This window comes from Scleropages formosus, chromosome 9 (genome assembly GCF_900964775.1).
Source record: "Scleropages formosus chromosome 9, fSclFor1.1, whole genome shotgun sequence".
NCBI classification, from domain to species: Eukaryota; Metazoa; Chordata; class Actinopteri; order Osteoglossiformes; family Osteoglossidae; genus Scleropages; species Scleropages formosus.
Window position 1 is genome coordinate 29642395 of NC_041814.1, and position 16738 is coordinate 29659132.

Below are 16738 nucleotides of genomic sequence, written 5' to 3' on the forward strand. Positions count from 1 at the left end.
ATTACCCTACTGCATAAATTGGTCAAATGGTAAAAATTGTTCTGGAAAAAGAGTCATTTAAACAATGAAATAATAATAACAATGAAAACGGGAGGTTAAGCACCGAGGTCAAAGGTGAAGGGAGAAATGTGAGTCTTGGAGTCGCCATCACAAATGTCAACTTGTAAAGCCTGAACCTTTGCAGGTGGAAGAGCATGGCAAGTACCATTACGGACAAAAAAACATACTTAAAATTTCGTCATTCCTACAGAGAGATGGGGAGGGAGGTCACCGAAGGAGCATTTCAGGGGTCCACAGAGACCTTCGCTAACAAACCCCTGATAGCTGAGCGGCGTAGTCGATATCACAAGATTCCTTTCGGCTAAACAGCCATTTACTGAGCAACGGTTCATGCATTTTTAATTAAAATGCATTTCCTGTGTTGCCATTAAACAGAGGAAACGAAACAATGTTCTCTGCCAGCCGCGCTCCCCGCAATTAGCGGAAGACGGGGGGCCCCCGGTGCGCACGACCGTCCCAGAGCGGAGCTGCAAGCTGCTGCAGCTTTATTGGATGAAGCGAAACAAGGTCGCCACGGCTGCCAGAGCGCTTTTCTGGTCCATGGCGCCGACAGTGTGCCGGCATGCGGCCAGAGCGCGGGGTTTCGTTGCCCCGGCGTCACTAATCAGACGCGCCCTGCCAGCACCTCTATCACCGACGAACTGCACAAGGGCCTGTTCACATCCTCGCTGCAGGGGAGCCTCTTACAGCGGCCGAAGCTAAATGTTGTTAACGATAACAAAGAAAGAAAGGAGAATGGTGGAACTGCTGAGTCCACATATTAATTAAGCAGAACTATAATATACGTGTAAGATATATTAATTACATTTAGCTGGCTCTTTTCTCCAATGCAACTCACAATGTTAAGGTTACAATTATTTACCCATTTATACAGCTAGGTAATTTTTACCGGAGCAATTCAGGGTAAGTACCTTGCTCGAGGGTACTACAGCTAAAGGTGGGGATCAAACCTACGACCTTTAGAGCCAAGGTAGCAGCTCTAACTACAATACTACCAGCTGTCCCCTGCAATTACAACCTGCAATGGACTGGCATCCAGAGCAGGAAGTGTCCAGCTCTGGGCCTTATATTTCCATCTCTAGAGCACCTTAACCCTGTATATGATGAAACTCAAATAACTGCTGAAAATGGGGAAAAAAATATTATATATATATAATATATACATATGTAGTTACTCAACTCTACAGTCCTGCACACAATATAGTCTACTTATACATTTTCTATTATACAGAGAGTCAAAAGTGTACAACTCTTCAAAAGTTTTTCCTAAGAAGACAAAGCCTTCCTTGATAGGTTACAATCCTCATTAAATTCTCTGCACTATAAGCCACTGTGATACTTAAATGAGCTGAAATCCACTTTTCCACCTACGAAATTCAGTTGTAATCTATACTCTTCCATAATTTATTTGTTTAAGCAAACAGTCTCATTCAGTATTACTTACAATTTTGCCTATTTACACAGCTGAGCGTATAACTCTGCTTTAATTTATGTGTCTTCCCAGAGTCAACAGTACAGCGCCTCATGGGATTTAAACCTGAAACCATCTGGTAACAAGCTCTTTAACCACTAAATCTTCAGCTGCTCTCTAATGAAACATGATGTATGAATTGGACTCAATGCCATCCCAAAAGGTCTGGATCGCTCCCATTCATAAATTAAGGGGAAAAAATATATTAGCTGCTTCATTTGCGGTTATTCATGAATGAGGACATTTTTAGCATTTATTTTTTCATTTCCAGGTCACCTAAATAGTGTGGCCCATTTATGTAGCTCTCCTGGGTGTGTCGCAATGTGGAGCAGTGGTGAGAGAAGTTCTGCACAGCTTGGGAAACGGAATCAGTTTTTTTGTTTTTTTTGACCTACTTCGGACTTTGCACTTTCGGATAGAAAGGGGGTTTTTTACAGTTCCTCTTTCTTTGCACTGCCTCTCTAACAATCCCGCTGATGTGGTTGGAAGGAAGTGGCTTGCAGTCCAATTGATCATCAGACAGCATGACTTTCTCTTCTGCTCAAACCCTGAGTTCAATGGACAAGCGTGGTAAGCTTTGCTGCGGTGGAGATCTGCTGTATCAAAAGCCAGCGGTGTCTGGACACCCGCCGATACCTAGACAGTTCATCTCTTTGTGGAGCAACTGCTAGCGCAGAAGTCCACCTCTCGCTTGGTTGGGTTACTCAGTCTTACTGTAGAATAAGACAGTCTTTGCAGCCACTACCTATTGCAGCAGAGAAGAACTTCGATTTGGGGTAGGCCAACGAAGAGGGAGTTCCTAGTCTGTTACTAAGGGTATCAAAGTCTCATCTTCAGAGCATCAGCTTTTGCCACTCTCCCCTCAGTCTCAGTTATGAAATAAATCCATGGAAAATTATCTGAGCGACAAAGAAGGGATAAACAGTTAAAGAGTTACTTTGGCACATTTTGGCATATTATATTGAAACTGGATATGGAACTTTGACCTAATGACAATGGTCATCCTCCTTTGACCCTAAAGACAAAAGTGGAGGACATCTCGAGGCACTCCATGTGTGGTCTCCAAGAGTCCATAATGACTCAGAGGACAGGGAAGCAAACTATCTTGCTTGGGACTGGCAAAGTGGCACGATGTTGAGTGTACGTGAGCCGAATCAGTGGGTGGTTCTAAAGTGTCTGGACTCCCTCAGAATTACTGGTTTCTCCAACCCTACTGCATTGAGTCTAATCTTCCTCCTTCCTCATGCTGGGGAAGAATACATCTTGGATGGGCGAAGGTGCAAAGTGGTGAAAGAGAGGAGTCCTGACCACCACACTAACAAATTCATCACAGCTTGATGGCAATTAACAATAATGACAAATATGGAACAAACTGACTTTGGTTGCTCTCTCACATCTACACCATGCATTGAGACCGTAACCTAATCCAAAGTCGGAAAGGAGCTGGACCCAACACCAGATGTTCACTCTCGCTCCAGGGATTCATTCTGTGCTCACTGGCATTTCTTCCAGGCATTAACTCATCTCCACTCCTGCGCCTCTGAAATTCAGATTAGCTTCACTGTTCAATTTTATTTTAAATTTGAACACCGAAAGGACAGACCACAAAGAAACGGCTTCCCATCAATGTTTTGTTTACGTGCGACTCTTATAAACAGATAATGTGTTAAATTTAGCACTTTGAATTATTCATGATGAGCTAATTGTTCCAAGCTCCTGAACAATTAAGTAACTGAATGATTGATTAATCTTAATTAGACCGAATACTAACTTGGGCTGTTTGGTTTGAGGGGCACAAATGAGCCACAACAAAGCCGAAGGAACATATTTGACTTTTTCATTAGCTCAAGCACTGCTGCTTGTAGCCAATAATAGATGCAAAATCTAGATCGGTATTTAGCAACATCCCAATAATGCCTCATTAATCATGCAGCTGTATGGAACGAGAGCCAGCGTAGACACGGCTGGCCTCCGGGCTGAGAACCCGGCTGAAGGACACGTACGGATACACAGTTTCTGGACCATTAAGCTTGTACACTCAAGCCATTTTCGATACACATAATAACTGGAGCGTGAACATATTTTGGCTGGTAACTTGTACAGTATACAGACTGCACATTTCCAACATCTGGATGCAATGTGTAATTTGAGCACCCATATGAAGTACTTTACACCCAAGAGACATGAGCAGAAGCGTCTGTACTGCCAGCTGGTGGCGTGGCAGTTATAGCTGCTGCTTTCGGATCCAAAGTCTGTAGGTTTGAATCCCACCTACTGCTGTACCCTTGGAGTGTATACTTACTGGAAATTGTTCTGTTTACATTTATTTATTTAGCAGACGCTTTTCTCCAAAGCAACTTCCAGTGAACTCTATTTAGTGTTATCAGCCCACACCTTATTCAGCATGGTGACTTACACTGCTAGATACACTACTTACACTGGGTCACTCATCCATACATCAGTGGAACACACACACACACACACTCTCTCTCTCTCTGTTACTCACACACTATGGGGGAACCTGAACAGCATGTCTTTGGACTGTGGGAGGAAACCAGAGCACCTTGAGGAAACCCACGCAGACACAGGGAAAACATGCAAACTCCACACAGACTGAGCGGTGATCGAACCCATGTCCTCTTGCACCACCCAGGTGCTGTGAGAGAGCAGCACTACTCACTGTGCCACCTGTGTAAAATTATGCGTTATCCTTCAAACAAAAATGCCTGCTAAAAAGGAAAACGTTTAAATCTACTGAGTTCTGCCGACTAAAAACGGAAGGAATTTCAATATTAATCCTTTGCTAATGTTTACATAACACCTAAGTCTAGTAATGGTCTTTAGTGAAGAAATACCCCCCATGAACCATGCAAGTTCATCTATGGTCCTTCCATTAAACATTTGCGCCTTGCATTCCTTAATGACATTTAGTGTCAGTTGTGCTTTATTGTTTGGAACACATATGAACGTATGAGATCTAGTTCTCAAAAACCTGCAGCACATATTTTAGAGAAGCTAAATCAAGGATGAGCGCTGTAAACTCGGCCACGCCAGCGGGTAGCAAGCAAACGCGGCATTAAAACACTTCACTAATTCAACCTTGAAAACTGTACTCTTCAAGGGAAACGCAGCTACCCGTTTCTGAAGGAAATAAGTAGAAGCTAAGCATGAAATATGGAGATGAAGGGAAGGCAGACTTCTCAACATGTTCGCAGCTCCGGAGCAGTGGTGGACAGCAGCTCATAAAACACTTTTAGAAGGAACCATCCATTCAGGCTGTCTGGCTGCCATTGACCTTTACCACCTCAGAAAGCTGTGAACACTTAAGAATATGGACCCTGGTCTTCTTAAAGGTAGCTAGTGAGGGATACAAGCAGCAAGAGGCTGCCACTTTGCACTGAACGGCCCCAGGTTTGAATCTGGCCTCCTGGTATAGTACTCTTGATAAAGACACTTACCCTGGATTACTCTAAGTTAATTATTCAATAAAAGACAGACTAAGTGAATTTCAAATGATACTGCCCTTCCCAGAATTACATATCTATGAACATATCAAAAAAATAAATAAATAAAACAAATAATGTCTCTGCATTTGAAGGGTTTCAAGCAATTATGGGGTGGCACTGGGAGTGGGGCTGCTATTTCGCAGTTCCTGGGTGGTGTGAGAGGACATGGGTTCAATACCTGCCCAGTCTGTGTGGAGTCTGCATGTCCTCCCTGTGTCTGTGTGGGTTTCCTCTGGGTGCCCTGGTTTCCTCTCACAGTCCAAAAACATGCTGTTTGGGTTCACCCATATGTGTGAGTGACAGAGAGAGTGTGTGTGTGTTCCACTGATGTATGGATGAGTGACCCATCGTAAGTAATGTATCGAGCAGTGTAAGTCACTGCGGTAAATAAGGTGTGTGTGCTGGTAACATTACATAGGGTTCATTGAAAGCTGCTTTGGAGAAAAGTGTCTACTAAATAAATAAATGTAAATTATATAATTATTGCTGTTATGTACACCAAAGAACTTAACTGAAAATGCCATGAACCTGTGCATATCGGTGTGTTTTTTTTTCTCGTTTAAAGCCACACTTTCAAGCCACCAGACTTCAAGGTAGACCAGCAGGACCACACACAGGACTGGTTCCGATGCCGCAGAGAGAGGTGACTCACTGGTGCAGGAGGCCTCCGGGAGGTCCATGTCACTGCGGTAGTAGCCGTTGCGGCAGATGCAGATGGTGGCTGCCTCCACGGCAGAACGGCTGTTGGGCGGGCACTGTTGACAAAGCCCCGCCCCTTGACTGGACTTGAAGGTTCCAGGAGGGCAGGCTGTACCAAGACAGGGAAAACAAATAAGCAACATGTTAGGAAACCATCAGCAGCGAGACAGTAGGCCTTCAAATTAAAACGTCCTGGTAAATGTGGTATTTTCTTCCGGAGCTTTCATCTGCGGGGTCGCGACCCGCTGCAGCACGCAGCGAGGTGCGGCCGGGAGAAACTAAGTGCAACCTGTCGACCACAAACGATTCATATTGCACCATGAGATCTTGAGCCGTAACACATTAAAATTTTGAGAAAAAAGAAATATTCACAACCGTCTGCTGTTTTCCAGCAGAAAAAAATCCAGTTTTCTATGAATGCTTACTTGTGATATAGGCTGTATATGCAGGTGTGTGTGTGTTTGTGTGTATATATAGAGCGCGAACATGACACTGCAGGACAAAGTGTATAAATCCACAAAGTGCATCAAATCTCCTCTCCCTGCTGCTTTTGGCATATGAAAGACCTAGGTGATTCGTTTTGATGGAAAATACATACGTTTTGTGATTAAATCGAATAAGGCAGGAAGAAAGATAATATGCTTTTTCATTCCTCTTTGGTTTGAAAAAAATCTGGCCCACAAAGAGATCAAAGCAGAGCTGTGTTCCATATGAAGCACTTCAATAACCATAACCTTGTAAACAGCATGAAACATACAAAAAAAAAAAAAAGAAAAAAGAAAAAAACAGGTATAAACAAGATTTGAATGTAAAAATATGTTTTTTCAACTCATATTATTGGCCTTTCATATTTGGAGATGGCCATGTTAATCGAAGCAGGTATTTCTCAAGGATCCTGCTCCAACATTTAGCAAAAATGACATTTGGCCACACATTCATGTGAAGAAGGGCCAGCAAGTGACACAGGGGTCAGAGATGCTGTCTTGTATTCCAAGGACTCAGATTTGAATTCCCTTTATTGCTCCAGTACCCTTGAGCAAGGTGCTTACTCTGAATTGACACAGTAAAAATCACCCAGCTTTTAAATGGGTAAATCAGCGTAAGCAGCTTACGATTTAAACCTAACCTGTAAGTTGCTTTGGAGAAAAAGTCAGATAAATAAGAGTTGTGTAAATACATCGCTACAAATCTAGCCTTGTAAGTCACTTTGGAGAAATTGCCTCATTTGACCTCTATGTATTTAAGTAATAACCCCGATTCAAGGCTTCACACACACACACACACACACACACACACACACACACACACTGTCTACAACCACTTGTCCCAAGCGGGGTCACGACAAGATGAAGCCTAACCGGGCAACACAGGGCGCAAAGGTGGATGGGGAGGGGACACAGCCCAGATGGGATGCCAGCCCACTGGAAGACACCCCAAGCAGTACTCAAGCCCCAAACCCACCACGGAGCAGGCCCCGACCAATCCCACCACGCCACTGCGCCCTCCTCTAATTCAACACATCAGGCTTGAAAGCACTGAGCCACTATGAACTACCGGTTTAAGGAATTCATTTGACATCATGATGTTGGGGAGTCGGGGGGTCAGCCAGTGCTCACTGTGTGGCGGGTCTGGGGTTCGAGCCCTGTTTGGGGTGCCTTGCGATGGACTGGCATCCCGCCCTGGGTGTGTCCCCTCCCCCTTCATGCTGTGTTGCCAGGTTAGGCTCCTGCTCTTCGCTACCCCATTCAGGACAAGCGGTTGTTGATGCTGGATTATGATGTTGCTGTTACTTTGACTGCGGGGGGCGCGGTGGCCCAGGTCCTGCTTTCTGCTGGGTCTGGGGTTCAAGCCCCGCTTGGGGTGCCTTTTGACGGAGTGGTGTCCTGTCCTGGGTACGTCCCCTCCCCCCCAGCCTTTCGCCTTGTGTTGCCGGGTTAGGCTCCGGCTCCCCGCGACCCTGTATGGGACAAGCGGTTCAGACAATGTATGTATGTATGTATGTTACTTTGAACATCAGCCACCACATCACCATTCATATGGTGATGTGTTGCCGGTCCATTTCTATAACTTAGGCAGTAACTTGTTTATTCTGTGCTACATTTTCTAGTCCCGGATTCATTCCAGTTATCACTAAAACTCTAATTAGAATCTGAACCGGATACAATGGTCTGATTTAATTGGGTGCAAGGAAGGCTGATTGGACACCCACTGTTTGAGACTCTGTACCCACCCCTGCCCCCCAAACCAACCAATGTCTCCCAGGGCTCCTTATCTACATGGGATTGGAGAGAGCAGGAGCAGACAGAAGCATACGGAAATGATTGCCTGGAAAATGTATTTGCTTAATCCCTGGGCAGAGCAGCTCGGGCATGGTCCATGGATTCTCTGCAAAATTGCCTCTCTCTGTTCCATCGCAGAAAATGGAAGGAAAAACTTGTAGAAAAGCACTATGACTGCTGCAAAAGAGGCCAACTTTGTAAAATATTGTTTATTCGCTTTGTTTGCTCACGGACATCTTTTCCACTTGCACTTGCAATTTCACACTTCTTAAACAAATATGACACAGTGGGATATGGAAGAGGTTCCTGTTGCATGTTGTTCTCCAAGGTGCAACAGCATGTCCACACCTCGGCATTTTAATGTCGGTCCTTCTGGCAAGGGTTCGCCATTCCGATGACTCACTAAGTACATGCAGCTCCATTACCCCATCTTGAAGATGTTTCCGTGTACCAGGCTGAGTTACGCTGTAATAAATTACAAGGATCAGGAAACAGATGTCACTGATCAAACTGCTATTTTACAACAGGCAGTTTATTTTTAAACATTTACTCAATCAACAATTAATCTAATCTGCAAATTAATTCACGTACCAATTTAGACTCAGACAAGATTGACCTGGTATGAACGAATATTTTGGTGTCACAAGTTGCTTACGAAGAATCTGAAAACTGCTAGAACTGTTGGAATTTCCATCCTAGAAATCTAATTTATGTGTCTAGGTAATTTCTTTCTACAGGGACAGGGATTTTTTTTTTCTTTTTCGAACTGTAACTCTGCTGTTTTTGGTAGCAACAAACTCAAAAAATGATTACATTTCTCTTTTTCCAGATGAGACCTTGATTAGGCTGGCATGGTCCGTCTGTTATCTTTCTTCCAACATTTAACAAGAAGAAAAATGTCAGCTGATCTGTACACAAGCAGAAGGTAGGCTGCCATGATAGGCTGGGTGCCCTGATAGCATACAATTGTGTCCGTACCCATAATTCCTTGAGAACAAGACATGCACTATGTGAGGGGAGCAAGCTCTCCGCTGCAGTATGGCCAGCAAAATCTGACCAATTAATCTGCAACACTGCGAGGATTTCGGAAATGATGGTAGAACACAAACCCTTTGGTGCCTTTAAATACAGTGCTTTTAAGATTTGTTTAAAATTTAATGCACCATGAAAACATAAAGCTAGGAGACGCTGATGGTGGACAAGCTCTGTGGAGTGATTAACGTAAGTAGAGTTCAAAAAAGCCCATGGGAGCCTTGTTTTCAGAAGAGGCAGAGACTCTGTGCCTTGTTTTTTTTGTTAGTCACATTATTTAGAAGAGAATAGTGGACATGAGACCCAAAGACTGTAGGTTTGAGGTCCGTAGTGTTTGACTTTCTCAGGGAAAAATGAGTAAAAAGTCGTGAAATGAAATTCATGCTTTCTGGACAGAAGAAACCCCTTCTGTTGCGGCAGATATCCTTGCCATCAAGCAAGTATTCGATGGCGAGTTATGCTTTTTGTTTTAAGAGAGGAAAACCAGCTCCTGGGGCCAGGAGTTCAGAAATCATAACAATGAAATGAGCCAGTTTTTATAACCTCAGATCTAGGGCAGAGGAAGGACTTAAAGCAGCCAGAGCCATGGCAGCACTGGATCCACCCTACAGAGGAATCTGAGCTTCCGGCTTTGGGTTGTCCTCTGTGTGCTCCTCACACTGATATTATGTGTTCCTGCTCACCATGCTCATTACAGTGTCTGTGGGGACCATAAGTTTGCAGCTAAAAAAACATGGAAACAAACTCAGATATTTAAGAAAATAATGGTTGATAATGAAAACCTGGAGCTGCGACTAGGCCAAATGGAATGCCATTCAACTTGTAACTCCCAAAGCCCATACGGCTCTCATTGCGAACCATTCGTCGCTGGATACGTTTCGTGAATAGCACTCTGCACTGTGTTGGTCTGGTAGACACATGACGGGGGTGGTTCTTCAGTCAAGCACTTGATGAAGAGCATCAGCGAGTCTCACAAAGCAGGACACATTCACATAAGAGCCATGCATGAACTGGGCGTATGACCTCATCCAAACAGATATCAAAGTTTGCTATTATTAACCACGATGCATATGCATTTCCTCTTTTAAAAAAAAATCAGTATGTATCACATGTTTCACTTCATTTCCTACTTTGTGGAAAGAAAATATATTTTAGGCTGAAGCGTGAAAATAGTCGCAGTACCCAGGATTCCTGAGTTCCAGAGGTTGTGCGGGTTTTGGAGGTGGGTTCCCGTAAATAGGCTGCAGCTGTGGGGATGTGCAGATGCAAGAGTGACTGAAGCTGAGGTCAGCTGTGGGTACGGTGCTGAAGGATGTAGCGATCAAAGCGGCAGAACAGGTGTGGAGCACTGAGGGAACCTCGTACTGCAGGAACACAACAATATGAGGATGTCTGTTGATGTATATTTAACCGAGTCCCTCTTTGTTCTACAGGGCAGCAGGACGTATTTAATCACGGCACCAGGGTCAGTCTTTGTCCTCAGATCAGTCCGCGGGGATTAGAGAGATGCAGAAAGGTGATGAAGGCAGGAAAGAGAACACAGCATGACAGACAGAGGGGCAAGAGATAGAGATAGCCTTCAAGAGGGGTGCCAAGCAAGGTCACGCAAACCCTTGGCAGAAGCATGCACTTATCACAACCTTTCTATTGCCCCAAACACCACCATATAGAAGACCACATTCCCACAGTTGCATATCGGAAACTTGTTATTCATCATTTTTATCCAAAGCAGCTACTTTTGAACAGTTTAAACCATTTTAGTGATATGTGTACTTTTATTATCTTATTCATGGGTACACAAGAAGTTTTCTTCCTTGAACCTGCAACCTTTGGGACACAAACCAGCATTGTACTACTTGCACCCTATTAGACAGTATGTTAGTGTAACACATAATATATGAGGATAAGTCTAAAAGTATTTTTAAAAAATTGGAATTCTTGCCAAATGCAAATTATTGCATTATTATAGACTATTATATAGATACTTTATAGACAGGAGGGGCAGGCACTTTTTCTTCATGGTTTTTTTTTTTATTGTTTATTCAGCATTCACACACATACGTTCACACACACACACACACACAAGTTGTATGTTTAATGAACCACAGCACATGACCCCTTTTTTAGTTATTAATGAACTAGAGAGCCAGCAAACTCCAGTAGTAACCAAGAGGAGAAGCAGAGCTGATTAAGCAGCCACAGATAATGTGGACTTTCAGTATCTAGCCCACACACACACACACACAGATCATGTGACCCCTTTGGAACATCGTAAGGAAACATGTCACATCCCCTCACGGCAAATAAACCGGGGCTCCTCCGTGACCCCAGGAAATGCCATTTTCTCCTGACATTTTCACTCCAATTGTCTAACGTCAGCTTGACAAAACGTGCATTAATCACATCTAGCATGGCAGTCACCACCTCACTGAGAGCATCAGAGGATTAGCGAGAATCATAACGGCAAGAAACAAAAAAAAACAATGAAAAAATTAATTCATTGTCTCAGGGGGTCTGTGCTGGAATTGTTCTCCTTGGCACTGGAAGGTTTGGGTTCATTCCCAGGACTGTGACAGCCTCCAGGGGTATGACCAGGGCAACCAGTGGTAAAGGGTTAGCCTGAACTCACAGGCCTAAATATCACCCTTTCCCACTCTGACCCAGACAATGTAGTTCAGGGGCAGTGAAAAGAAATAAAGACATTGATTTATGTCCTGAAGGTTACTGGTTTACATCCTTGAAAAAAAACCGACTGTGTAACTGTGTAAAACAAGTGAACTTTTTGAATTGCTCCATACATTTACTCATATAACTTGATCACTGAACATTGTATTTTCTATGAGATGTATGTCGTTTTGGAGAAAAGCGTCTGATAAATGAATACATGCAAATGTAATGTAGCTGATCATTTTCATCAAAGCAGTTTACGGTACTTACAGTGCTAAGCTATTTACAATGATTTACCCATTTATTCAGCTGCGTAATTTTGACTGTATCACTTCAGAGTGCCTTGATCAAGAATTCTATAGATGTGAGAATCAAACCTGGGACCCTTGAACCAAGAGGCAGTGGTTCTGAAAGTCATATTACCCGCATATTTTAGTCTTTCAACCAGATTTGTTTGAGACCAGACAGGGGGGTGCGGTGGTGTAGAGGGTTTGGGGTTCAAGGCCTGCCTGGGGTGCCTTGTGATGGGCTGGCATCGCGTCCGGGGTGTGTCCGCTCCCTTTCCAGCCTTACACCCTGTGTTGCCGGGTTAGGCTCTGGTTTGCCGTGACCCTGCTCGGGACAGGTGGTGTGTGTGTTTAGCACCACCGGTGAATGTGGTCCATGCAGTGATCAGGTGTATGGCAGCAACAGCTGAACTCTTTTATTAGGGTTTTAGCTTTTTAGATGCACACTTACAAAAAACAGGCAGCAGCAGCTAATTTAATGGTTGGTAGTATTGCCTTGAACTCAAAGGTCCCAGGTTCAGATTCCCTTTGCTGAATAGAGCTGAAGGATCCCTCAGATTTTCATATAAAAAAAGATGAAGACATTAATAGCTGTTTTAATGTTAATTTCTTCATTTGCATATGACCAAAACCAGGTTGGACAAATGGTTAAACCACTGTGCTTGAAGTCCTTTGGGTATAACTCCTCAGGGGTTCAGACCCCATACTGAGTAATTATTATACACTTTGCTTTAATTTCAAAATGACAAAACTGTGTTATACATCAGCTGAGCAGCAGGAGGTGTAGTGGCTAAGGGTATTCTGAAGATCATGTATTGAAGTTTATGGTAATATTTTCGGTTGAGGTATTTACCACGAATTGATTCAATAAAAGTTACCTAGCTGTATAAAGGGGAAACTCTAAGCAGCTCGGTATTTAAAAGTTTTGGGGGTGTGGCTTTTTTTTCACTGGATTCAAGTTGGTAGTTATATTTCCCAGCCAGGGCAGAGGAGCAGTGCTGAAAGCTGATTATATATAACTAAATCACGGAGAAAAAAAAATAAAATAAAATAAAATGAAACCCTGAAGGTCTCTCTGTGCTGGTTTTCATTCCAACTGATACACTTAATTGGTCCAATTAGAAGTTAATTATCTACGCTCGCGGTACGAATGCTTTTTTTCCCACAATCCGCCGCCGTTCTCGTATGCAAGGCACGAGCAGCTGTAATCTTCAGGGATGCTTTTTGGAAAGAAAACATCAAAATCAAAATCACGAGAAGCACCGCACGGGCTAATTATGGGGCTGGAGCAAAACATACGCACACCCGGCTCTCAAAGGCCCGAGTCGGAGACCTTTGCCTCGCGCGATCCCGTCTCAGAGATACTACGGTCTCTGTAATTACGTCTGTGATTGCCATGCAGTAACAGTCAGCTGCCCAGGGAGCACCTTTCTGCCAAAACAGCCCTCACAGAAGCAGTGGATCTGCAAACGAACAGGGAAGGCAGGGGTCCCCATGACACCGGAGGTCAAAGGCCAGGCGGCGCTCGTCCAGCACTATAGAGGCCTGTGTGCGAATCGCATGCTGGTACACAAATACGGGCAGACCCTGGATTACAAATGAGTTTCGTTCCTAAGTCTTTCTTTAAGCTGGATTTGTATGTAAGTAGGAAGTTAGGTACAGTTTGTATCTAACGTCAGTTAATCAAATTTTTGTCTTAGTATATAGTGTATCGTGTACCTTTCTATGAATAAAAAACATTACAGAAACACTTCTGGACACACTAAAATAGCTTTAATGTAACAATACATTATTATTATTATTATTATTATTATTATTATTATTATTATTATTATTATTATTATTATACATGTATCTACAGTATTTATAATACAAACATAGGAAGAGAATAATAATAAATGTTACTACAGTATGTATAATATTGAGAGAGAGGGTGTGTAGGTATAATAACACACACACACACACATTTTCTGAACCGCTTGTCCTGTACGGGGTCACGGGAACCGGAGCCTAACCCGGCAACGCAGGGCATAAGGCCAGAGGGGGAGGGGACACACCCAGGACAGGGCACCACTCTGTCGCAAGGCACCCCAAGCGGGACTCGAACCCCAGACCCACCGGAGAGCAGGACCCGGTCCAATTCACTGCGTCACCGCGCCCCCCGGTGTAATAACAATAAACTTCAAAACATTAAAGAAACTTTACGGTTCCCTGCGACCCCGTATGGGACAAGCGGTTCCGAAAATGTATGTGTGTGTGTGTGTGTGTGTGCGTGTGTGTGTTCGCTTTTCCAGTGTTCACTGGTGTTTCACCTTTTTCCGATCATTTTATTTTTTTCACTTTAGTTTCACTCGTGATCGTTTTCCTTTTCTTTGATGCATCACCATCACTTTCATCACGTTTACGCTTTGGTGCCATGGTTATGAGGGTAAAAACAAAAAAAAAAAAATTAAAGCCAAATACGGTAACACACGAGACACTGTTACCAGCAACGTAGTCCGACTGAAAAGAAGGAAGTCTTTGTGCTACCTTGGACCAAGCCCCCCCCCGCCATGAGCCAACAAACCACTATAGATGAGCAATGTTTTGATGCAAGTCCCAAAGTAGTGCCCGTTTCTTACGAATCGTTGTATGTAACTCAAATTTTTAATATAATAGGCTTTACGAGGGGTGGTTCGTAACTACGGGTTGTACGTAAGTCGGACGTTCGTAACCCGGGGATTGCATGTACAGTCCTTCCCCATTTTTTGTCCCTGAAATCCCTCCGTAAGTGAATTCTCACAAATCGTTGACATAAGTACCATTAGTTCCGATGGCATTTTTTTTTACTACCTGATCCCCAAAACTGACACCTATTTATAGCAAGACATTGCCAAATGCCACTAAAATGGACACAGTTACTTCAAGAGTAAACATAACATAACACAGTCATCATGACACATATGAACAAGGTTGTTTCCCTTCATTATTTACTCTGTAGCGCTGTATGGCTGTCTGCCTACACTCCTTTTGTAGCTATTATGTATCGTACACTCAGCAGATGCTCATAAACAAAGCATTCATATACCACTCATCGTTCATGTATGAATTCAACCATTAAAAAGAAACCAAACAGTAAAAAAGAAATCAATGAAAACACACACACACACACATTTTCAGAACCGCTTGTCCCTTACGGGGTCACGGGGAACCGGAGCCTACCCGGCAACACAGGGCGTAAGGCCGGAGGGGGAAGGGGACGCACCCAGGACGGGACGCCAGTCCGTCACAAGGCACCCCAAGCGGGACTCGAACCCCAGACCCACCGGAGAGTAGGACTGCGGTCCAACCCACTGCGCCACCGCACCCCCGTGTCAATGAAAACAATGCAAATGAATTCACAAGCTGAAATCTTTGGATAGTCGAAACGGGAGCCATGATTCCCGAGATTATAATAGGTAAAAATAGAATTGTTGTAATAGGGCTAATTGAATTTGAGAACTTAACACATCCATCCATCCATCCATCTTCAATAACCACTTGTCCTGGGCATCTTATCCTAGAGCAGAAGGCTGGGGGAGGGGTATACACCCAGTCTATTGCAGAGTAGCCATACACACATTCACTCATTTATTCACACACTAGGGGGAATTTAGAGTAATCAGATCACCTAAACTGCATTTCTTTGGACCAGGGGAGGAAACCAGAGCACCGGTAGCAAAAAGCTACACACAGTATGAGCTGAATTGTTAAAAAAAAAGAATGTATGATGACTCTGGTCTCACACTGCCCAGCTGTTGGGAAGGTCATGAAATCCAAATTCAGTCCTCATAAATGTGAATAAATTCCCTGTTCGCCGAAGCATTGAACCGAACTCCTCATAAAGTCAGATTCTCGTAACTCGAACCGACGAATCTGGATTGAGGCTCTTGCCATTTGTCAAGCAGAGTACACCAGTCTGTTGTGGTATTTGTTCATAAGAAGCAGTGGGAAGGAGAGCACAGACAAAACTATTCTGAAGCTGTCAAAGCTACGGCTAACGCTGAATGACCTGGGATCCAACAAAGGGGCGAAAGACTGGTGTGCGTTTCTCAGCATCCACATTCCTTCACCGGCTGTGATCCCCAACCCCTGACATTATCTTAAAAATCCCACCTCCATCTTCAAGGTGATTCGCACAGCTCCACTGCGGTCCTCCAACAGCGGTTCAATACCTATCACTGCTATTGGACCGTGACCGAGACTCGCCTCTCTCATTCCCCTATGTTGGCACTTTTCTCAGCATGGAATATTGAAAATAAAATTACACCACGGAGCTGAACAGGATGACTATTTATATAGCCAGATTATTTTACCCGACTCTTCAATTCAACAGCAGGACTCCTTCTGGGATTTAAACCAACACCCTTTTAAGCTTTTGTGTGCACCTTCTTGCCATGGTGCCACCTGCTCTTCTGTTTTGCAGCAATCAAGCCTGAAAGTCAACCAGCTAGATCGAGCCCAAGGGGAACTGCCAGAAGGTGGCACAGCAGCTGAAGTGAATCATCTTGAAGGATCCAGGCTTGAATCCGCACTTCTGCTGCAGTGCCCTTAATCATCAAATTTACCTTGGATTGACAGTAAAAATTACCCAGATATATAAATTAGTAAATCAGTGCAAGAAACCTAACTATGTAAGTAGCTCTGGAAGAAAGTGTTTGCTAAATTATTATTTTTATTGTTGTTATTATTATTATTATTATTATTAGTAGTAGTAGT

At 43.6% G+C, this 16738-nt stretch overlaps 1 protein-coding gene across 4 annotated transcripts in view; it reads right to left on the reverse strand.

Moving 5' to 3' along the window:
• Positions 1-16738, reverse strand: part of ephb1 (EPH receptor B1) — a 200350-nt gene that overhangs the window by 68820 nt on the left and 114792 nt on the right. For all 4 annotated transcript variants that reach the window (XM_029254619.1, XM_029254617.1, XM_018726413.2 and 1 more), the window contains exon 4: positions 5690-5845. In XM_029254619.1, coding sequence (XP_029110452.1) covers positions 5690-5845 — 156 coding nt within the window. The remainder of the gene's footprint in view (positions 1-5689; positions 5846-16738) is intronic.